This window comes from Corvus moneduloides, chromosome 5, assembly GCF_009650955.1.
Source record: "Corvus moneduloides isolate bCorMon1 chromosome 5, bCorMon1.pri, whole genome shotgun sequence".
Taxonomy (NCBI): domain Eukaryota; kingdom Metazoa; phylum Chordata; class Aves; order Passeriformes; family Corvidae; genus Corvus; species Corvus moneduloides.
In genome coordinates, this window is record NC_045480.1 from 7,460,916 (window position 1) to 7,485,012 (window position 24,097).

At 41.1% G+C, this 24,097-nt stretch overlaps 1 protein-coding gene across 2 annotated transcripts; it reads left to right on the top strand.

Annotated features, from left to right (window-relative positions):
* The first annotated feature begins 1,444 nt into the window (after nt 1-1,444).
* TACC3 (transforming acidic coiled-coil containing protein 3) lies at nt 1,445-21,560 on the top strand. Of its 2 annotated transcripts, XM_032109580.1 has the most exons (16): nt 1,445-1,545; nt 5,240-5,420; nt 5,558-5,703; nt 8,050-9,129; nt 10,295-10,394; nt 10,864-11,056; nt 12,067-12,113; nt 12,969-13,102; nt 13,759-13,870; nt 14,576-14,728; nt 17,088-17,155; nt 17,246-17,289; nt 18,232-18,392; nt 19,713-19,819; nt 20,019-20,139; nt 21,379-21,560. In XM_032109580.1, the coding sequence occupies exons 2-16, from the start codon at nt 5,241-5,243 to the stop codon at nt 21,442-21,444; spliced, it is 2,712 nt and encodes a 903-aa protein (XP_031965471.1). In that variant the 5' UTR covers nt 1,445-1,545; nt 5,240; the 3' UTR covers nt 21,445-21,560. The 2 variants fall into 2 exon arrangements, with proteins under 2 accessions (XP_031965471.1, XP_031965474.1); XM_032109583.1 differs by lacking the exons at nt 1,445-1,545; nt 5,240-5,420; nt 5,558-5,703 and adding an exon at nt 6,974-7,037.
* The last annotated feature ends 2,537 nt before the right edge of the window (nt 21,561-24,097 follow it).

Genomic DNA, 24,097 nt, shown 5'->3' on the forward strand with positions numbered 1-24,097 from the left:
ACCCGCCTCCCCTCGCACTGATGGTCCCCGCCCCTCCATCCATCTCCTCCCTCTCCTCCGCCCCTCCGCGCCTGCCTGGCCCGAGCCCCGAGCCACGTCCCCGCTCCAGCCGGGATCCGGGCCTCGCCCTCGCCCCGCGCCCGCCCAGCCCGGCCGGGACACGCAGCCCCTGCCCGCGGCTGGCCTCCGGCATTGTACGCGCTCGAGGTCATGGTCCACAGGCCTGGCAGAAGGAACCGGTTCCAGTTCTTCATGACCGTAAAAGAGCTCTGTTGGATGAGGGCAGCATCTTTCTGAAGCAGGGAAATGACCTATTTTACTTAAGCGTCGGAAAAAACTCCTCTTTGTTTCTCCTTGTGTATTTTATGTAATGCTTTCTAATATTTTCTAATAAAACAGGGATGTAAGATCTTAAAATGCCTTAAAGGGAGCCATATTTTAAGATATCTTTGTACCTCCCCAAACAGTAAATGGAGAGGCCTAGCTTGAATCTCTGGTTACTATTGAAGTACAAGCAATAGCTAATAGCCACAAGATTTGCTGTTTCTTCCAGAATGTAGCAAACCCCCTGCATGCCCCCTGTTATAACCACAGACTTCCAGATTCTTCTCTTTTAGAGAAAGGGGAGATTGTATAACTGGAAAAGCACAGCAGAGAAAGCAGCATGTGATGTTACATGCTACTACTGATGGGAAACAAGTCAATAGTAAATTCCACCCACGGAATGTGACATCCTAACGCTGGCAGATGGCTGATGTGTTACTGTTGTGATGGAGATCGGGAATTTATGGTGGTTTAGTGACTCTTGAGGATGGTTACATCAGTAAAATCATGCTTGGATTCTGTGAGTCTTATTTCATTCTAAAAGACAGCCTTGTTAGCAAGTTTATTGTTTTAACAATCATTTCGTTGTTGCTGTCTGGTGACTCAACAGTAAGGACTGTTTTAATGTGTTGAATGAACTGTGAAATTCAGTAATAAAAAACGGGTTGTGAAGCAGCAAGTCTTCTTTCTGTGATTTCACGCAAAAGCACATGAAGCAGAACTGAGACTGTGGAATCATAGAAACATTTGAGTTGGAAGGAACCCTAAAGCTCATCTCATTCCAACCCCCCGCCATGGGTAGGGACACCCTCCACTAACCCAGGTTGCTCAGAGCCCCATCCAGCCTGGCCTTGAACGCTACCAGGGATGGGGCATGCATCGCTGACGCCGCTATCCTTGGGGACGCGCGGACATTGGTGCAGCCGGGGGGTTTGTCCCGGGCGGAGCCGCGCCTGCACCGCCCGCTCTGCCGCGCGCGGGGGCGCACTCCGGGGGGAAAGGGTGCAACGGTCACGCGCGGCGCTGTCCCCGCCCCCCTCCCGCAGGGCGCTGTTCTGATTGGCGGGCGCGCCCCGAACGCCGCTCCCTCATTGGTGAGCCGGGGCGTCCGTTGGGTTTGAAATCGTGTGGCGGCGGCGGAGAGGTTGCGGCCGGCGGTGGGTGTAGCGCGCGCTGCCTCAGCCGAGCGCCCTGAGGACTCGTCCCGGGAACTGCTGGCAGGTACGGGGAGCTTAAGGAGCACGCTGTGACGTGGTGTGGGGCTGGAGAAAGTGTTTAGGTATCCCTTTGTGAGATTGGGGGATTTGGGGATCCCTCTGTAAGGTTGAGGCAGTGTGGGGCTGAGAGAGCCTATTCAGGGACCTCTTTGTGAGATTGGGGGGCTCGGGGACCACTCTGTGAATTTGGGGTGCTGTGGGGGTGGGCTTAGGGACCCCTTTGGGAGCTTGGCGTTGGGAGGGGCTTGGGGACCTTTCTGTGACCCTGGAGTCCTCGGGTAGGGGAACTCTGGGGCCGCTCTGTGAGTTTTGGGGGGTGGGGGGGATGGAGCTGGGGGAGGCTTAGTGACTCCTCTGAGCTGGAGATGGTTTGAGTTTGGTGGGGCAGTCCGTGGGGAGCTCGGAAACCTCTGTGTGAGGTAGGGTGGTATGGGACTGAGGGGGGTGGCTTGAGGGCCCCTCTGTAAGCTTGGGGTGGTGTGGTGCTTGGGGGGACTTTCAAAGACCCCTTTGTGAGATTCCTGCTTGGGGTGCTGTGGGACCGGGGGCACTTTCGTGTCTAGGGGGTGTCAGGGGCACTTCTGTGAGCTTCAGATTAAGACATTTGGGGGTCATTTCAGTCAGTTTGAGGATGGAAAGAAGGCAGGAGCTCGGGGGCAATGGCAGGAGGGCGTGGTGGAGCTCAAGTGCCACTCCCACTGAATTCGGGGATGAGGTGAGGATCTTGGGAGCATCTCTGTGTGTTTTGAGGATGATACGGGGTTGATGGGGGACCTGGGGTGAGTCAGGAATAAAGAGGGACTGAGGCAGGGTTGGGTTTGGGTTTGACTTAAAACACATCTCGCTACAATGGTGGGCACGGACGGAGCTCCTGCGACGCCCTCCCTGGCCTTGCTGCTCCTCCCTTGCAGTCTGGAGAAGGTGATTATGAGAGAGTTGCTTACCAGGCGAGTGTTTTTGTGTCTTTGTTCTGAAGTGAGATGTTAGCACTAAAATGCTTATATATATATATATATATATATATATATATTGCAGTCAGCTATGTGTCAGTTTGTATGAAAGTATTCAGAGCACGTACCAATTTACTTTGCCATGAGTGAGTGATCTGCATCTTGGCTGCTCAAGAGTTCAGAAGGATAATTAAGTAGAAAAATGCCATCTCTGCCCTGCACGTTCAGTGGCTTTTCAGGCATTTGAGATTACGTCGGTGTTTTGGATATTGTGTCCCAGTATTTGTTAAACAACAGGTTACCTGAAGCACTTTACAACTTATAGGTAACTGAGGATTAATTATCTGATGTCATTGAATTTATTTTCATTCTTAACTGTAGAATGGCAGGTTCCTGCATGTGCCCACATAAATATTCTTCTAAAACAAGGAGCATTTTCATTTTTGTGAACTTTGATAGAACCATGGAATAGTTTGGGTTGAAATGGACCTTGAATATCATCTAGTTCCAACCTCCCTTACAGGAAGGGGACCTCCCAGGGATGTGGACACCTTACAATAGACCAGGTTGCTCGAAGCCCCATCCAGCCTGGCCTTGAGCTTTGTTTTGCTATAGTGGGAAAACTTGCTGCCTTTCATAATACTTGTGTGCCTTGGATGCCAACCACTTGAAACAAAGATATGAATTTCACTTTATCACAGCCACTAGCTAATGAACTTGTGGAATGTTAGATCAAATCTCGACTGCAAATTTTTAAAATAAATGCTGAGTTACTTTTAGTATTTTAATCCTAGAAAAAACTTGATTATTAGATTTAATATCTAAAGTGTTATATGTATATGTTGTCAGCTTGGTTTGGATTTGGTTTAGCAATGGTGCACAAGTAGCTCAAAGACAAAGCTGAAAAAGTCTCCAAACAAACCTCCTGTGCTTATGGAGCTTGTTTTAGAAGGTGTTGACAACTTTATCATGTCCTAGGCTTATTTCTAAAGTAATTACAGTAAAAAATACAGTTTGTAAAGATTCAATTCATCTGTTGTCTCAATTTTAGTTTGGAATAAAGGAAAGCAATGAAGTTCACTTCAAGTTCTACAAGTGATTAATGTAGAAATACTTTATACATAAAATAACCTGAGCTAAAGCATTAATGTGATGAATACAGAAGGAATGAAGAAATAGCTAATACAGGCGTGCTTTGCATGCCATTGCTTCCATAGCCATTGTTTGCATTCCACTGCTGATTAAAAGTGCTGTTGTCAGGCTTGCAGAAAAAGCAGCTGAGTTCTGTGGAGAGTAGGAAGCAAATTTTCCCATAAGGATTAATGTAGGAGTGGAGAAATGTTTGGAGGCTGCATCTTAGACATTTAAATGCATAAGGGCAAGGAGATTGAAAACAGGACTTAAAATTTTCAGTCCAAGTGTTCTTGTTACCTCTTTATGACACTGAAAACAATAATTTGTAGTCTTTCTCAGCTGATTTTCTGGATTTCAGCTGATTTCTAGATTAATCTCGAATACATGATGGAAAAACAGGCTAAGGATTAAGTGTTTGGGCACATCAAGCATTTGAGATCACTTAGAATGGTTACACATTGCAGAAAGCTAATGTCTCTTCCATTTGATACCGGTTATCTTGCATAGGTGATACAAGATAATATATTAGCTCTTATGAAATAAATCACTTTGATAGCAGGTTTCCAGATAATTAACTGTACTTCTCAGGTGTCATGACAGGTTCATAGACAGTGGTTATGCTTAGATCCTCCTTGCCATACCTTGTCTGTTTCTTAAAGAAAAAATAGCCATGGCATCGCTGAATGTTACTGTTAGACCTTTAAGAACAGCAGAGGCTCCAATGGGAATAAAAAGTAGGCAGAGTTCAACTACATATAGCGTGGTGCCTTGTCTGGTGTATTTTATATGTGCTTTTTCTCTATTTCTAATTTATTTTCATTCTTAATCTTAGTTGTAGCCCAGGCTTTAGTTTCAAGTCCTTCACACTAGTAAAATTAGATCAGCATATAACAATCTACTAAAGCTTGTGCATGTCCAGTGTAAGAACAGTATTTGAGAAATACCTTTCTAGTGACAATTTTTCCCAGATTTGCATACCAATAATGTCTATGCTGCAAAGAATTCCTGAATCTTATGTGCTTTACAGGAGCAACATATGCTCAGACAGTGCAGGAAAAAGCTAATTTGATCCAGGACTGATCCCAAACACACCCTAACCAACCAAATTTGTTTCTGCTGTTTGCTGGTGTACAATGCAGTGATGAGACCATGTGAATAAAGCAGAGAGATCATTGTCATGTGTCTCACCTGTCCATTGCAGGAGCAGTTGTGTTGCTTAGCTGGATGCCCTGTTACAAGAGACATGGCTGTACATCACTGGCTGAAGGGGTTGGGAATGAGAAAACATTGCAGGTGACAGAGCTCCCTTTAAAGGACGGGCAACTTAATTAGTAAGGCCATAATGTGAGCTGTGGAAGGCATAATATCAACGATTAGCTTCTCAAGCCCCTACCAAAAGTAGAGGGGCTGTGCTGTGCTGCTTTTAGGTATTTCAGAGTCTTCTGAGATAGACCTGTCCGTATGAAGACTTTCCATGCTTCCAGCTTTCCCTTTGAAGCTGTTAATCTTGGCTAGTCAGTGCCAGGCTGCCAACTTCTTCCATTATCTCAAAGTGCATCTGGCTGACCACACCCTCTCATTCATGCTGCGCTGCTGTGTGTGTTGATGTTCTAGAATGAGTCTGCAGATTTTAAATGCAGAAAATGGAGAAAATGGAGGAAGCATTAAGGATGATTTAACAGCAGAAGACGCTGGCTTTTTCTTTGCGCTGCCGGAGCCTACAGGGAGACCTTCCATTCTTCGCGTGTCCCAGAAAGAAAACTTGCCACCAAAAAGTGTGGGAAAAGCAATGAAGGTAAACCTTTGGTTTTGTATTATTTTTATTCTTTCTTCTTCTGAGATCTCTGCTACTGAATGCATGTGGTATTTGGTGCTTGAAAGATATTGTGCTCATGTTTTTCCTTTTTCTTTCCCCCCATGCCTTTCTTAAAGGTAACCTTTCAAACTCCTCAAAGAGATCCTCACACTCGAAAAATCCTGAGTCCTGCTATGACAGACAAACTTCAGACTGCTTTTGCACTTGATGGTTGCCGTGAAGACGTGGCAGATGATGTTTTGTATGTACCCTCTGATGCTGAGTAAGTAGTGAATCCACTGCTAACTGTGTTACCCATGTGGGACATGCTCAAGTTAACTTTCCCTATTTTAAACCTCTAAAATATAATTTTCTATTCTATCACAAGATGTAAACTGTACAAGAGGACCAAAATTAATACTAACTGATACATAAACTTTTTTCAAAGATAAAATTTTCTTTAAAATAATGAGTTAATTTGATCGTAATATTAATTACTGAACTTTATTTCTAACTCCTCTGTAATTGGTTTCATTGAGGTGACTTATGGTATGAATAAATAGCTTGAGAAGAGATACTGTAAGAAACAATTTCGTATTCTCTACCTGATGTAGGGTTTTCATGTAAGAATACAACTATGCTGAAGCTAAGCCTTAAAATATCTTATCTTGTATGTTAAGTACTGTTATCTTGAGGAGTATAAACAGATAAATCTTCTGAAGGATTAGCTTGAATTGACACCTTGAGTCAGGGAGTTTTAAGATTTTCTTTAATCTAGCAACACAAAGTGAATGTAACATCAGTCACAAGTGTAAACAAGTTTATATGCCTTTATAGTCTAGCAGTTTGAGTCTCAAACTGGCTCATGGTAGCTGTTTGGAGAAGAGCATAAAGTCTTTAATGTTTCAATTTGGGGGTGTTGTGACAACAAAAAATAAAAATTTTTATTACTGACTTTTATTAGCCCCCTTTTAAAGTAGCATAAACATCTGACACCTGTAATTCCCACTAGCAAGAAGTTTCAGGTCTTAGTTTTGCCTTCTGCAAGCAAATACTTTTGTTTGTTTTTTAAGTACCCAATACTTTTATTTGATCCCTATTTTCTTGTTGGAAAGAGGAGAAAGGAAAAAAGGCGGTAACACTTAAATATTCTTTAAGTGTGTAAATTTGCTTCAACTGTTTATTTCCATGTACAGTCTGGTTCAGAAAGCTATTTCTAAACTAAAACACCACAATTGAATAATGTAATGGTATTTATGCCCCAAATTCATTGCTTGCACAAATAAACAAAGATTTAGTACTTAGAAAGTTCAAGTGACTTTAAAGGATCAGCACCGAATTGTTCTAGTTAGGGCATAATTGTATCAATGCACTGCTTGTACTGAACATGTCCTCTCTAGTTTTAAAATGTGAGGATTTGTTTGTGGCAAAAAAGTGAAAGGGCTCCGCGTAGCTGAACGGGGTCACTTTTGACTCCTCACAAGTGATTGACCGTTCCAAGCAGGTGTCTTGCTCCTGACTGGCATTTATTAGGTTAAACGCGGAAGGAGAGTGGGAGGGACCTGAGTAGTCGCAGCCTGGGGCTGAGCTATTGCCGGGAAGAGGCGCTCAAACCGGGTGAGAAGGACTTCTTCAGCTCTTATCTCCCACCTCTGCTTTCGAGTTTATCAAAGAGGAGTTTTTAGTGAGTGGCTTTTAATCATGTTCTGTTCTGCAGCAGATAAGGATGGCACATAAAAATAATAACTTTATGGAGGGACAAAACAATGGGAGGAAATCCTGTTTCAGGAAGTAATGGCTTAACTCTCTGTAGTCTGAGGCTAAGCTTTCAGAAGTTGTGTAGAGTTTGGGGAAATAAAGTGGAGAGCTATAACTTGTAGAATATTCAGAATAGTGAGTACACAAACTCTTTAACTTGTTTCTTTTGCTAGAAAATCTTATCTTTCTCTTACTTGAGAAGTATTTTCTTGTATGTCACTTGGCTCTTCAGATCCGCTGTTGTACAGAATTTAGAATGCCTGAAGTCCAGGTTCTGTTTTGGTATATAGGATACAACCCCGTAAGACAGATGCTAGTGCATACTTTCAGGGGGGAAAGTATTTGCCGGAATGACGAGACAACGTAATGACTAGTGTGGGAGAACCTGAATCATGACTTGATTTCGTCCCAGATTGGAGTCTGTTGTGACTCAGATGAATCTGCATGAAGATGGTACCACAAGTTGTGCTTGTGTTTGAGCTGCTGCCTGTCAATAACTCCTAAGCAATCTGTGTTTCACTGCCTAGTGAAAGGGCAATGTCCAAATGCTGTGGTGAGTAGAGCAGTCTCCAGGGATGACTGGCATAAGGTAGCAAGGGGTAGAACAGGAGGCTTAAGAACACTGACTAACTTCAAAGGTTGATCTCCCTATGCTTTGTGTGTACCAGAGCTCATAAATCTTGACTGTTTAGGTGAAAAGTGAATTCTTGCTGTTACATTTTGCTGTCAGCTGTCTTACTGCAAAAAAAAAAAAAAAATTGCTCTGAGCATGCAAAGCTACTTGTGCAAGTGTTTCTAAAGATAATTTCAAACCATGCCTGCAAAGTAACTGTGGCACATGTAATCTTTCTTCATTTTTTTTAAAATGCAGCACATGTCAACAAAAGACTGAAGCTGAAACAAACCGGATACAAATGCCAGAGAAGGTCAGTGTGGCTCCTTACCCAGATGATGAGATGCCAGTGAAGAGTCGAGGTTCCTACAATATTGATTTTGATAACTTAAATGACATCAATCCTTTTCAAAGTTCAGTACAGTTGCCTCATTCTCCTGGAAATCTGCAGAAGTCTTCCGTAAAAGTATCCAGCAGCCCTGAGAAAACTATTGAGGAAAGTAATGATTCTCTTCTGCGGGATGATGCAGCTCCTTCTGCTTCAACCACAGCAAGTACAGAGTGTTTAAGTGAAGAGAAGACTCTCATCTCTGAAAAGGAATCTGCACTGAGCAAGCTGGAGTCTAACAAATCCAAACTGTCCTCTGAGCAAGCGATTGGTGACTCTGAGCAGGGTGTGAAGTCTGCTTCCGCAGATGCAAGCCAAACTGATAATTCAGTGGCATTAGCAGAGGCACCTACACCTCCTGTACAGTCACCTGGCAACTTAGGTCCTGGTAGTTCTGATGTAACTAACTCTTTTAAAACTGGGGAATCAAAGCTTCAGAAAGTTTCAGTAGCAGAAAAAGCCTCTGCAGAAGAGTCAAAGCCTGATGAAGAACTGGGTGTCTCCAAAGGGAAAGCTGCAGAAAAGCCTGATGTCACCAAGGCTGGACCAGTAAAACTGGAATTTGACTTTGATAATACCACTGCTAGAAAACCACCTCCTAAGAAATTAGGTAAAAGAACTGGAATTAAACCACCTTCCAAAAAAATTCCTATTACCAAAACAAAACCAGAGAATACTGATGTGCAAAATAAAAGTAATGTGGAAGATGAAATCCCTCTTCCTAAAGCATCTTATAAGTTTGACTGGGACAAACTTGATGATCCAAACTTCAATCCGTTTGGAGGAGGCTCTAAAATTTCCACCTCACCTGAGTGTTCTAAACCCAGCTCTCAGAAAGCTCACCTGCCAGAGGAACAGGATAGTGCCTCACTGAGCGGGCAGCCTCTTCTGGTGGAGCAGGATAATGGTCCCAGTACCTGTGAAACTCTTGAGAAAGAACCCAAAAATCTGTAAGTAAATCTGTAGCTGAATGCAGAAGCACCTTAAATCCATGTGAGGAAAGTTAGATAGTATCTCAAACTAGTCCGTTCCTACTTCCTTGACTGCCACCCTCCAATGCTGCTTGTCTGTTGTAATCTTTAACACAATTATGTTACAACTGCAAAGATCTTAATTGGGGAAACTTCTGAGATGACTAGCTCTAGGCAAAAGGTGTTCTTAAATCTTTGAGAATGGAAGGGAGCAGGCTTAGATGGGAAGAGCATTGTTCAAGTGGTGCTTTCCCCACTCCTCCGGGATTAAAGTGCGGAGAATCAGGTGACTGCAACTGTCTTTAAATAAAACAGGGAAGTAGGCAGCAGTGTTGCACATGGTGCAGCATGGGAAGGGACCAGGCAGTTTTGTTCTCTGCTCTAAGTTCACCTTGAGCTCTAAGGTGCTATTTCTTCCCTGCATGTTCTTGGTACCTAAATGCTTTCTCAAATAAAAATACCTGTCTCTGAAGCTGCATTTTTTTTGGCACCACACAAATTATTTGAGCATGGAATGTGTTGTTACCTTTCCTAGAAAGTCTAGTTATTAAAATGTCGATGTTACTATAGACAGTCAGGTACTTGCCAGAACTAGACTGGCACAAATTGTTCGTTTGACAGAAATGTTTGCATTCTTGCTCCCTGTGTAACATGGTCAGTTACTGTTTACCAAGGTGACAAGTTTACTTACTGCTGATAGCACAAGTGGAGCATTGGACTTCTCTAATGAAGTTCACACCAATAATCAAAGCATTGCCTTGGAAAGAAGAGCAGACTGCTTGTAATTCTGTTCTTACTTAAACAAAAAACCTATCTTATTTTAAAAAGTAATGAGCCTAACAAATGGAAATAAGAGAACAGTGTTAAGAGGATAGAAATAAGTGATGCTTCTGTGACTTTCTGCTTCCTAGATAACACTGCTTCTGATGGAGGGAGAGCTCTGTCACATAAGGTCTCAGCAGGCGAGACAGTAAATTTACATCCCCACCCTCTGTCAAGCTTCCAGTGCTGTGGCAGTAGAATCTTTCAAAGGAGCTACCTTTGTTCAATTCATCTGGCAATATAGAATTTGAACTGTGTGACTTAAATACAGTTTTTTTATTTTCCCTTTTTATTTTGTTTGTTTGTTTTTGTGTTTCTTTAGGGGAATTGTTGAGCAGAGTGTGGTAGAAGACATGCTGGAAGCTCAAGAGGAGAAGCCAGGAGTTCAAGCGGAAGCTGAACTTCCAGGAAAGGGAGAAGTGGTAAGGTATAGGAAAGATAGCCAGTTCTTACCAAGTTGTTCCATGAAGCAGAGTTCTTTGACTTAATGACTTAATTTTGTGAAACCTATTTTTGATATTTTGTGTAAGAATTAGTGGGTTTGTGTATCTTCAACAGCTTTAGAAGGAATGTCGACTGTGCAGACCTGGTGTTTTGAAGGTAACATCAGAAACAGCTAAATTGCTACCTTGGTATTTAGTATCTTTTTTGATCAGCAGTTGCATATAGGGATAAACATAAGGGCTTGAACTCTAAAAAAAAAAAAAGGCTCTTGTATAATATGAGCTGTGCTCAGTGTTGGTAGCTTAATTTCTATGCCTGTGAATTCTCATTTTATTATGTTGGCTGCCCACTTAGTTTATGACAATCCAGTTTGATCATTTAAATGATTTTCATTGCATTTTTAAATAATTATTTTAACAATTAAAAGGATTTTGTTTTTCTCATCAGGAGAAGCAAGCAAGCCCATCTAAAATGTTTCCAGTTAATGTTGCCCCTTCTCAAGATAATTTGGTTTCCACTGACAGTGGAAAAAAGTCAATGTCTGCAGAAGAAATTAAACCTAGTTCCCCCAGAACTGAAGTAACGGCAGATGAGATGGCTAATGCTGAACCTGAGGAGCTCTTCAGACCATCATCAGAAGGTAAGGGCATTTCTTGTAAACGGACTGAAGATGTATTGTTACAACAACGTGTGTGTATATATTGTTCTACTTAAGTTTTATCATGGATTCTAGTTTTTTTTTTTCCTCTCATTCTGAGCCTCTGAAAGGACTCCAGAACCCACAATGACTAGCAGCACTGGGAAATGTACCTCAGCCTATATCTAACTTTCTCTGGTTTAAGCTAAGTTCAAAAAGCTGACTATTAGAATTCAGCTGCCTGGGATGATGAAATTTAGGCTGGTACAGAAACTATTTTCTTAAAGTTTCAGTGGCAGCTTCTGTGCTGAAAAATTGCTCCCTTAAAATAATTTCTGGTATTAAAGATTTTGTAAGTTGAGAGCTTTAGAGCTATACAGCTGTGTGTATTTGTGAGTCTTGTAGATTAGGCCGTAGCACTACTGGTTTCATACTGCAGTGTGAATGATCTTCCTGACAAGCATGCTTGTCTTGAGAGCTTCCTACATAGCTGTGACTTAACCACTTGGAAGGGTTATTCCTGGTAGGAGCATTGTGTGGAAGGAGGAGCAAATGGTTTGACTGCAGTGCAGTCTGTCACTCACCTTCATACTTGAGTGGAATCGCTGTATTGGGAAATGGCTATAACTTCATCTATCAAACCTGAGCTGTGTGCTAATTTTAATGGTGAGATTGACAATCTTGCTCTTTCATGGGGCATTGCGTATGACAGCGTATCTGAGTGTGCTTGTCACTTTAACCATAGAACACCAAAAGTTCTTCAACTGTGTGCTAAATCTGACATATTCTTACAAGTATTTGGAAACAAATGGAAGCTGTAAGTTTGCTTAGCATAAAGTCTTTGCTTTTTTCAGGTCTAGATAGAAAGACAGTATTTTGAGCAAATGAAGAGCTAGAAGTCATGAGACTGAGAGGAGGGATTTATTTGCTTTATACACATCCGTTTGTTTCTGTCTGTGGTAGGACAATTTGACAATATTGCATCTTCATAGTATTGTTTCCTCCTTTTCCAGTTTTAGGAATGGGCATAGACTATCTGGAACAGTTTGGGACTTCATCAGTAAGTATGGCTTTAAGTATTTTGTTTGCTGTCTTGGCAGTATGGAGAAGAGAGGAAAGGAAAGATGTAACTATCAAGCCTTAAATGTTTTCATGAATTAACTTCCCTTTGAACTGTCACCTAGTCCAAAAGAATGTGATGACAAGGCTGTGTAGGGGGTGATGGTGCAAGGAAATGTAGTTATAGCAGTTCAACTAAAAATCAAAGGTCTCTGGCTCTCGGTGTGCAAAGGTGCTATTTTTCTTTAATAGCAGTGAAACTGAGGTGAATGATGTTTTACTTCTGTCCAAAACTGCCAGAACATGATGCTTTGAAAGTGCAGGATCATTGTTTCAAAAAGATTTCTTTCTAAGCTCTTTTGCTTTATGGCCAGTTTTGGGAAATCTGTCTCTAAATGGGGCTTGTCTTTAATCAGTTCAGCTTAGTTATTTTTTCCTCCTTGGGTCTAGAATAAGAGTATCTCTCAACAGTGGAGGCACTGAATTGAAATTGTTCTGGTCATGCTGTGTTTGTCCTTATTATTGTATGAGCAAAGACAGAATGGAGCAAAGACACTGCTTTTTCAGCTTATAATACTATCCTTCCCCTCTCAGTGTCTTCTGCTGGTTTGGAATAGTTCATTAACGATTGCCCTTTTGATTCTGTCTGTGAGCAGATTGAGTTCCCTTGATATTACATAAGGACCTAAGCATGTGGGCACAAAGTTCTCTTACGTAATTTTCCTCCTGAGAACAATACTCTGGCCACTGAAGAATAGGATCACCCACTGTCCAGAGGATTATTTGTGTGTGGGTGGGATGTGTGTGTTGTGCTCTGAAGCAGCAGATCTGCCAGTTTTTGCCTCTTTTCCTTCAGTTCAAAGAATCAGCCTTGAGAAAACAGTCACTGTATTTGAAGTTTGACCCGCTATTGAGAGACAGTCCAAGAAAACCAATTTGTGGTACTGTTGAATCAAGTGAGAGTATCATGACAGCTGCACCTCAGCCTGGGTAGGTACTGTCTTAGTACATAAAATCAGAGTTGTTTAGCTTGGAAAAGACCTTTCAGGTTGTCAAGTCCAACAGTTAACCCAGTGCTGGGGAGTCTACCACTGAACCATGTCTCCAGGTGCCACATCTATACATCTTTTAAATACCTTCAGGTTTGGTGACTCCACCACTTCCCTGGGCAGCACGTTCCAGTGCTTGACCACCCTTTCAGTGAGGAAATTTCCCCTAATATCCAATTTCCCCTTTCTAAACCTTCCCTGGTGCAATTTGAGGCTGTTTAATCCAGTATTCTTCCTTGGGAGAATAGACCAACCTCTACCTCACTACAACCTTCTGTCAGTTGTAGAGAGTGAGAAGGTCCTCCCTGAGCCTCCTTTTCTCCAGGCTGAGCCCCCTCAGTTGCCCCTCATCAGACTTGTGCTCCAGACCCTTCCCCAGCTCTGTGCCCTTCTCTGGACATGCTCCAGCCCCTCAGTGTCCAAAGTGACAGTGAGAGGCCCAAAACTGAACACAGGATTTGAGGTGTGGCCTCACTGGTGCTTAGTACAGGGAGACAATCACTGCCCTGGCCCTGCTGGACACACTACTGCTGGTACAGGAGCTTTGCAAAGAAAGGCAGCACTTGAATTTAATGGTGTATGTTTGTTCATTTTTAGTCCCGTTGCTGATTTAAGTAAATTGCTTGAGGAAGCTGGAAAGCCTCTAGTGAGCCTTCAAAGTGAAGAAAAACCAAAAGGACTAGATCTTCTGGGGACGTTTACAACTTCTGTAAGGGTGTCTGGAATGCTATCAGGTTTCATGTTGATAGTTTGGGAAGGGGATAGCCTAGGTTCTGGACTTAAGACTTACAGAGATAATTTAGGGATTGCAGAATGTGATAAATGTTTATTTAAACTGTTTTAAACCTGGTTGGATACTCATTTATATCAAAGTTGAACTTACTTAAGAAAATGTTCATCAGAATTAAAAGTGGTTTTTGTGGGAACTGATGCTATTGCACATGGTCCACGAGAATTTGAGCTGTTTTTAAGAATGCTGTAGTTGAACAATCTTTTTTTATGCAAGTCAAGCCACAAAAGACAAGCTTTGTATTGTAATTGCATTAGTGGGATGAGAAGCACTTTGGTTAAACTGGATGGTCTTACAGCTATGGTTTATAGTTTGAACAGATCTGCAAACAGCAGCTCATCCTGAAATGGTCTTTTTTACTTGTGGGGAAACAGCACGGTGTCATCTGCTTTGTTTCTGATAGCTGTAATTGGTGGACAGCAGTTCTGATTCTACCTTGTAGATATTTCTTAGAGCTATCTGGTCAACTTCAAAGTAAGAAAGTTTGATGGTAACAAACTTCTGGATGTATCTTGTATGTTTAAGTGAGATGTGTTGACTTGATACTGAATAATGTGCATACAGCTACTCAATGGCATGACAGTAGGAATCTTTTGAAACTTTGCATTTTTCTTTTCTTTACAGGACACTGGTCCCCTAATTCCAGGCTCCCTGAGCAGTGATGTTCCTCCAGTCCCTTTTGCTGCTTCTACAGATGCTGCAGTGGATGCTATTATAGATGTGCTAAAATACAGCCAAAAAGACATGGATACAGCTGTTGAGCTGGTTAAGAGAGAGGTATCGTGGCCCTTCCAAAGCAGAACTTGGTATAGCCTTGGAAGGTCCTTTGGTTTAGATTATCTGGGATAAATCTCTACTTTGCAGTTTTTTTCATCATACTTGACATAAGTATCTCATTCTGAAAAGCTTGCTGTGGACTTGGTGGATGCTGTAGGTATAGAACTCTTTAGAGCTAACACTTCAGGGAATAGGATAAACTCCATTATTAGTCAGCTTCTGCCTTAGATCTGGTCACTATTAAAAGGCACATGTTATCAGATGGGATAGTTAGGCTTAATATCAGTGATCTGGATACTTCTAATTCAACAGGCAGAAAATATATTTTCATACCAATGGAAGAGAGTGACTTCTTATGTAATTTCCAAAAACCAGATAAAACTGCAGTGCCAACTCAGTGCTATGGTCAGATCTTTTCTTGTGGGATGTGAATGCACAACAATATATCCAGCTAATAAAGTGAAGGTGAGATCTGGAGCTCTCTCTAGAGGAGAAGGACATTAGTGAAGGAGGGAAGAAGTAGTTTGTAAGATTTTAAGCCTGTTCTGTAATTACAGAAATTGCCTTTAAAAGCCCATCTTCTGACAGATGCAAGATGATTTATATATCCACTCATTTTAAAAATTTGAGTACTTGATTCATTATGGCTTCTGAGGTATGCAACTTCACAAACACTAGATAATGTAAGAGGAGTATGGAAGCATAAGTGTCCTTAAACTAATTGTATCACTTCAGTAAAAAATGTGGCTTTCAAAATTCCTGACTGCTGTACTGCAGGCAGTGACAATAGGGACACCAAACAAAGATGACCTATGATTATTTGCTGCTTAAGTTACTCTTTTGTTTTAGAGTACAGAGACAGTGGCTTTTCTAGGAGTAGCTTTTACTTTGTCATTTAGGTGACGACTTTCGCCCAGCATATTATCTAGTACAGGAAAACAGATGTGGCTTTGACAGGGGACAGCTCTTAGTGCATTGATCTAAAACTAAGAATCTATATAATAGCAGGGGGTAAAGCTTGTAATATCTTAAAAGTGCTGCTCTACTTTCTTGTTTGAAAGAACTATTTTAAACCTGCAAACACCGTTATAGTTGTGACTGGATGACTCCAGCTGTGTTGCTTAAATAAAAAGGCTTGGAATTACAATATTAACCTGAAAGGAAGACAGACTAAACTTCAGGGTTTTTTTTTTTTTTTTCCCTCTCTGAAACAACTCAAGAGTAGGAGGAAAGGGAAAACCTGTTTTCCCTGTGAGCAAATACAGCACTTATGAAAGCTTGCTTTTTTGGGGTCTACTGAACCCTTTCTGAGTTTACAAGTGCAAGTTTCTAACTTGTTTCCATCTTCTCATACTTTTGCTTTTGTAATGTTTTGTAACATTTTTTTCTAGCTTAGCTATCGCTACTTCTCTTTATAGGTTGTGCATTCTTTTTTCACTAGTGTCCTGCTTCCTCTCATCTGAATATATTTTAAGTGAGTTTGCTCTAAAATAAATACTGAAAAATCGGTGTGCTACAGTTTACTGTGCAGTTTTGGGACAGAATTAGCAGTAATCATGTGCTTTCACTTTCTTTTTTTTTAAAAAATTCCAGGTTATTTTATGTATTTTGGGCCTCTTGTCTTTGAAGGCCTCCTGCACTGCAGTCAGCTGTGTTACAGTTCTTAAATGTAACTTTGTCCTGAGGCCGCTGTTATGATGTTGCACGAAGCGTTTAGCAAAAAGCATTTGTGCTGCTTAATTCCGTTACTGTTACTGTGAGTTCTGCTTCAGTTCAGCTGATGTGAAATAGTTATGATTATTCTCAAATGAATTGAGGCATCTTTTTATCCTCCCCTTTCCATGTTTCCTAATTTAGTGTTGAATATAAATTATTTCAAACAGCAGTTTGGTCTTGAATAAGCTTCTGGTATTTGTTCTCTCATGTGTTAAGATTAGCAGGTTCGTGAAGTGCTTTTTTTTTTTTTTTTTTTTTTCGTCTGCCTTGTAAATAAGAGGGAAATATGTGTCACTTGAGAGAATGTTCCTTGGCCCATTGTGTTCTCTCAGAAGTTATAGTGATTGACACAGACACTGAGTAACAGAAGCCAAGAGGTTGGTTGGCTGAGTTGGCTCTGATCTTGTCACTTGAAGAGATACTGGTAATATGCTGGGAGTCATATATGCAAGATCTATGTATTAATCTAAATCTTATTTGAGTCAAGTTTGTAATGAAACCATTTAGATTCTGTTAAGCAATTAGAAATTATTTCTCTCTCTGTATTAAAAGTATATCAGAGTTGCCCTTCAGACTATTTTTAGTATCAAATCTTTTATCTCTTTTTGTGCAAAAATAAAAACTTACCTTTTTACCCTCAAAGGTTCAAGAGAAAGAGCTGGAATGGAGTAAGAAGTATAATAAGCTTCATATGGAATACAAGGAAATGGGGTATGAATCTGTCCTGACTTTTATATCTACTTATTTACTCCTGATACTTTTTCTAACTTATGGTCAACTTTTCTTTTTCATGGTTTGTAGAAAAATAGTTGCTGAATTTGAACGGACAATAACACAAGTTATGGGTAAGCTCCATATTTACACTTTGAGTGTCTTGGGGGGCTGGAGCATGCTTAGCCCGGCGTTACTAAATGAGGGTAGTACTCTTTCATCTCTGACATTAATATTTCAAGTGCAGGATTAGTGTAAGGTTTAAGACAAAGTCGACTAACAATTTTATGCATATTCATACACATGATGTCACTTGGTAGGTAAGGATGACTTTTTGAATCAGGCATGAACACACTGGAGTTTGAGCTGTTGGTTTATTAAAACTGCAGATCCAGTTGTCAGCACTTTCTGTTTAATTGTTTATTATCTGGCATCATTTAAGTGGTGAGATATCACTAGAAGTTCTTGCTGGACAGATCTGGCCTTTTGCTTTAGTCAAGTTTGTGACTTCAAAACTAGGGAAGACATACTGTGAAACTCTTGTTGTATAGGTGTACTTTCTTAGCTCAAAGCTGAATAGGCACATCTGTGCCCACTCTTTTGTGCTTCTCTAAGACTATGGGAAACACAGCTTGGGTGTGCTAACACAAACCTGTCCTGAAAGTCTGCTCTGCTAGTCTGACTTGTTATCCCAGTCTCCTCCAGATCTTCCAGCTGTTGTGTATGTATAATGAAAAATATTTTTGGATTCCTTGCTTCTATCACAACATTTGAGGCTCCTGCTACAGTAAACTAGGGTGGAATATTTTGACTACAGTGCAGGCAAAAAAATGCATTTGGCAAGCAACTGTCATTGTGTTTAATGGCCTTAAGTTTGATGTGAGGTAATATGTAGCAAATAGAGACAAAGACAGACTTCTTGAAAGCAAGACAGAAATGGTGTCTTTCCAGTGAGAGGCTGTGTTATGAACCTTTGTAGGAGGAAGAATTGAAGGTGTGGGGGTTATCTCTCTGTACTGTGGAACTAGTTTTATTCTAAAGTAATAACTATCATGGGTTAACTCCGCTTTCTCTAGAGGATGCTCAGAAGCAGAAGGAAGCCTCAAGGAAAGAAATACAGAGGCTGATGGAAGAGAATCAGCAAGCTACTTCAGATCTGAACTCTATGGAGAAGTCTTTCTCTGAACTCTTCAAACGACTTGAAAAACAGAAAGATGCGTTAGAGGGTTACCACAGAGTAAGATGATTTAATGCAAATAATGTCCTTCCAAGATAAATGAGATTTAGTGGAGAGGAAATGATGAAATTTCTAGAGCAGCCATTAGTTAGGTAGTATAGGGACTACCTGTAAAACCAGGTGCTAAGTTCTTTAAATAAAAGATTATAAAAAAACTATTGATTTGTTGTACTTAGTGACTGACTTGAAGTAAGATAATGATAGCTGTTAGGAGGCAAAATTTCTTCAGAAGTGAGCTGTTTTTTGCTGCAACACATAATTTTTGTTAATCATAGAGATACTCTCATGTAGCAACTGCTGCATGAGAGCAGCTTGTTTCCCCTACATCATATTGAATGGACGTTGAAGAGGATTTGCAATTATAAATCAGAATAATAGTTTGAGTGCTCTTTACGAAGATGTTTGTGGGCTTTTTCTAAAGCTAATGTCAAGCCTTCATTCTGCAGCCTCTTCAGAGGCTGGAGGAAGGAAGCTAATGAGTATAAGCTATAGTTTCTTACTGCCTGAAATGCATAAAAATTGATTCAGTTGGTGCTTAAAAAAGTGCCTTCAGATTTTTTTTTCATTCAGTTATCCTTTAATGTCCCTGTTTACTAAAACTTATAAACTAGCCTGTTAGGAGTTCCATGGTAGTCTAGGTTTGAGAAACAGGCATAGTGTCTGTTACAACTTTAATTTCCTCTTTACTGAGATGTCAGGCTTCCTTCATCTTGTGTCCCCTCCAGCTCCACTCTAAATTCAGAAGCCTTTTCTGTAGCACAGAGATAAGCATCACTTGGAAACACAGTTCCTAAATTCAAGACCTGCAATTAGTAAAGTCTTAGCACCTGTTTTGAACAGTTCCAACTTCCTACAATAGCTAATAAAATATGTTCATAGTGTGACTACCAAGGTAATTTTCTTGCTGTTAGTGGTGGATTTGTTTACATCAGGGCTGAATCTTTCCATGGGTTCTTAGAAGTTGGGTTTCTAGGTATTTTTGGGACAATTGCAACTTAATACAAAGCTGATTTTAAAAAAATCAAAGCAAAACAAACAAAACCAATTAGTGACTGTAGTTTTAGTGACTTTCTTTACTAGAGTTTGCTACTAAGTAGTGTATTGGGGGAAATATGGTGAATAAATGTTTGCAAAGTTAAGATAGTTGAAAGGAGGCAGTTTAGTCCATATAGGCCTGTGGGACTTCACAGTTGTTCTTCTTACTCCAGTGAGCAAATACTGCCGCTTAAAAGTGTAGTCAAATAGCCCATTTGTCAAATGGAGAGACTCTTCCAACTACTATCATAAAAGGCTGACTAAACTACTTTGGTTTTGGGACAGAATGAAGAAGTTCTGAAGAAATGTGCAGAAGATTACTTGGCTAGAATTAAAAAAGAGGAGCAGAGATATCAGGCACTCAAAGCACATGCTGAAGAAAAGCTGCAGCAGTAAGTAACATGTCAAGTGCCAGGAGTGAAATATATAGTTTTCACAGTTGCTGCAGAATGTGGTTCAATAGTGCCAAAACTTGGCTTAGACATGTTTCATTTGGTGATTAATCCAAAGTACAATCATCTAGTGTGATTCTGTGAAGAGTTTTGTTGTGCTGTCTGAAGGGATGTAAACACCATCTTGCACCTGTTTCAGAGCCAATGAGGAAATTGCCCAGGTTCGCAGCAAAGCAAAATCAGAGACTGCAGCACTTCAAGCCACCCTGCGCAAAGAACAGATGAGGATCCAGTCTTTAGAGAGGAGCCTTGAACAAAAGGTCAGTCACAGTGCCATTGGGTGAGTCTCTTCAAGCTATTGCCTTAGACTAGGTCAGCAACTCCCTTGTGCCAGGGCTAGAAGGAGCCTTGCTAACTGTACTGGTTTGATGGCTGCTGTCCTGGCAGGCTTTGGGAATTAGGCATTGAGACCTAAGAGACAAGTTGTCATGTCAGGACTTGTCTGTATGTTTAGATTTTTCTTGGAGCACAAGGTTTGTTCCCAAACCAGTCTGGGCTACTGTCAGGAGGTTACCTGAACTACAGAAGGAGGTGGTGATTAACAGTTACACATGATGCAGAGCAGAATCTGGGAATAAATTTTGAATAACTGTCTGGCTCAGCTTGTTCATGAACATGACTTGTAAGCTGTTAGCACTAATACATATTTAACTGTATGTGACTCAAGTTTTCAGTATTGTTCAGGCCATTAATCCTTGTACTTTATATTGTTTCCTATTGGATAGGTAAAGTCTCAGAATGCTTTGTAAAGGTGCATCTGTTTCCTTTGTTGGAAGCCTTCAAAGGAATAAGAAAGACCTTTGAGGATTAAAAGTCACTGCTGGAGATGCATGCTGTTAGTTTTACTGCATCATTGTTGTCTCTGCCAGCATTAAAGACTCAAAAATGGATAATGCTGACACATTCGTATTATGGAAAAAAACCATATTTGTGAGTCTTCAGTCTTAGGGCTAAAGTTTGCCTAGCTGAGGAAACAGTAGGCCTGTAACTGGAGAGATGAGAGAAGCCATTTAACACAGAACTGTTTGGTCTTGTCATAGATACAGTAACACTTTGTTAAGAAATGGTTTAAACATTCTATAAGGAATTCTACAAACTGGAAGTTGTCACATGTCAGTAAAAGTGTCAAGGCATCATTTTACAGAGTCTGTCTTGTGAAGATTAAAAGCAAAGCTGTCCCTGTCTTGAATTTTGGTGTACCTAACAAAGGCTTTGAGTCCCAAAAGTCTTGTTTTCCTGGATCAGTTGGTCTGCAAGTATTATGGAAATGTCTGGGGAAGAAGTAGAAAGAGTATAGTGGATTCTGGCTCCTGAGGCTCCTAAGGATGCCATGTGACCTTTGGCATAGTAGACTGTCCTTTACATTACATTTGCATTAGCCACTACCATGTAAATGGACTTTCTATTCCATGTGTTGGTGAACAGGACTTTCAACTTGCTCACAAGGTTGTAACATAGTTTGGACATACCTGAAACTCACTTTTTTCTTTCTTCCACAGACTAAAGAAAATGATGAATTAACAAAAATCTGTGATGACTTGATCTCGAAGATGGAAAAAAATTGATATCTTAACTGTCTTGTAAATATGTTTAGTTTCTCTGACTTGCTGTCTTGTGTGTTCACTCACTTTTTTATGTATGTTGGGAAAAAATAAAATACTTGATTCACACTTGTCTTTCATATGATTGGCTGTATCTTTTGTAGGAAACATGTATTAAGTTCAGTTGCTGCTTCCAGTAAGTAACAATGTCTTCCATAACATTTTCCCATGTTGCTCAAAGGAGAAACTTTTAATCAGTGTACCTTCAGTCTGTTCCCTGTGTAAGAACTTCAGAGTTCTATTCTTGTGACCTGGTTGTGCTGGGGAGGGTTGCCATGGGCCATGTCTCTATTTTGCACTGCCTGCTCTCTCACTTAAATTGAGGCATTCCAGAGTTACAAGACTGAAATAAAACTGAACCTGCACAAATGGTATAAAGTATATAGTAATGTAAAAATATTTGGAACTTCACTTTGGCTTTGGTTTGTGGATTTGTTTTTTTGGGTTTTTTATTATTAAGGGGAGCTGGAGTGACTTTGTTTTTGCAGATAACTAAGCAGAGGTTTAATGGCAGGCCTGATTGTCTGCTGCTCTCTCTCTCTCTCTCTCTCTCTGGGATTTTCCATGTCATTAGTCTGTCTGACACTACTGACTTTAAAATCTCCAGTCAATCTCACTGGCCCTGCCTGTAATGGAAAGCCTTGAGAGCTGTGGGCTGCAGGTCACAGGTTATGATGAAGTCTGCCCTAGGCAACAGCAGATATCTTGGATAAACTTTTATTACCCAACTGCTTTATTACTCAACAGCCATCAGCAGGACTGTCTTAGTGCAAGCTACAACTTTTGATTCCTAAAATTACCTGGGAGGTTATTCCCTCACTTCCCTGACTCACAGATGCATCTTCCTCCACAGGGCTGTTGCTGCTGAGTGCTGAGCTGTGCTTGGAGCCCTTCCCTTAAATTAGGGTAGTCTGCCAGGGCAGGTGGAAAAATGAGTAGCAGTGCCTCAGAGTTCACAGTCAACTCCTCTGAGGCAGCTACTCCTGAGTGTAGGTATCAGGAACACCCTACAGATCAAAGCTAGTTAATTAGCATGCTTCAGGTTCATGATTTGTGGGGTTTTCTTAGTGCAGAAATCACAAACATGAGAGGGTGACAGCAGTGGCGATGATATTAAATGCCTGGCTCTTGTAGAAGTTGGGCTGTATTTTTCAACTTGTATCTTAGGAAAGTGGCAAATGGCAGAGGAGAAAAAATAGCCATAGTACAGAGTGTACAAAACCAAAGTTTACTACTCCCTGCCTCAACTTCAGATGTCAGGAATTACTCCAGACTGCCTTGGGCTGTTTCTTTATAAATAGGCAACCATGCTGATGAGAAGTCTTGTACTTGGTCTAATTTGTGAGATGCCATAATTATGGAAACTGATTTTTACTGAATTTGTAATAGAATGTTTTGGAGGGGACCTCAAAGATTCTCATTCCAACCCCTGGCCATGGGCAGGGACACTTTCCACTAGACCAGGTTGCTCAGAGCCCCATCCAACCTGGCCTTGAACACTTCCAGGGGTGGGGCATCCACAAATTCTCTGGGCAGCACAAGAGGCTGGCACTGAAGTTGCTGCTACTATTAGGCTACAATTAGGAAAGGTCCAGCATTCAGCCCCAGAGGCCAGACCTGTGCTTTGCTCTGGTGTTGGATCATCTCTGTGGTGTGATGAGCCAGACTGGTCTGGGGGAAAGGGCAGTGACTGATTGAAACTGCTGTTTTATGATGGATCATTGTGTCGTGCAGGCTCACTTTGTGCATAAAAAGAGGGGTAGGAAAAGGGCAGAGCGTTTCAGGGATGAAGGTAGGTTTGTCAGGGATAAATAAACCTGTAATCCTAAATACTTCCACAAGATGTAGCTGCTGCTCTTTGAAATACGGGGTTTTCTGAGTGGTGCTTCAGCACATTGCAGAGCTGGAGTTTGTCCTTCTCTAGTTGAGCTTAAAGCCAATAAGAACAGTGTTTTTATGGATTCCTGTTGGAAAGGATAAAGAGCTGCACAGTGATGTATGATAACCAGTAAACTGTAAATAGTGATAAATGCTGTCTGGAGTTTAGTGCTACAGGTGCCAAAGTGTTACACAACCTGTGTGCACCTTTAGGAAACTGCTACGTCAGGGAGCGCTGGGCTCTTCCTTATGTTCCTCTATTCTTTCAGGGTAAAATGGCTTTCTGCTCTTCACTCTGGCTTTCTGTTATTTATGCAGAATATCTCTGGTCCAGTTTGCTGGATGAAGTGAGAGATGTTCAACCTATTTTCTTCTGTTTCTTGAATATAACAGCTGTACAAGCACCACCATCCCCAGTGTTTTGATGGCGGTAATACAGAAGGCCAGTAGAGATCAGCATGCCTGGATACAGGTGCTATGATTGTGTTGGTGCCTGACAATTCTTGTCTGATATCAAAAGTTTCATTAAGAATTACACCTTGTGAGGCTAGTTACTGCCTGTTGATATTAAATACTGGAAATTGTACTTCAGTGTAACATGGAAAGACAGCACACTACATTCCTACTGTAATCTGTGACCCCTGCCTGGGAACTCTGCCCGGGGCTCTCCTGTTTGCTGATTGTGTCAGTACCTACAAGAACACTGATAATCCATGGAAATGAATGCTTGAATGGATAT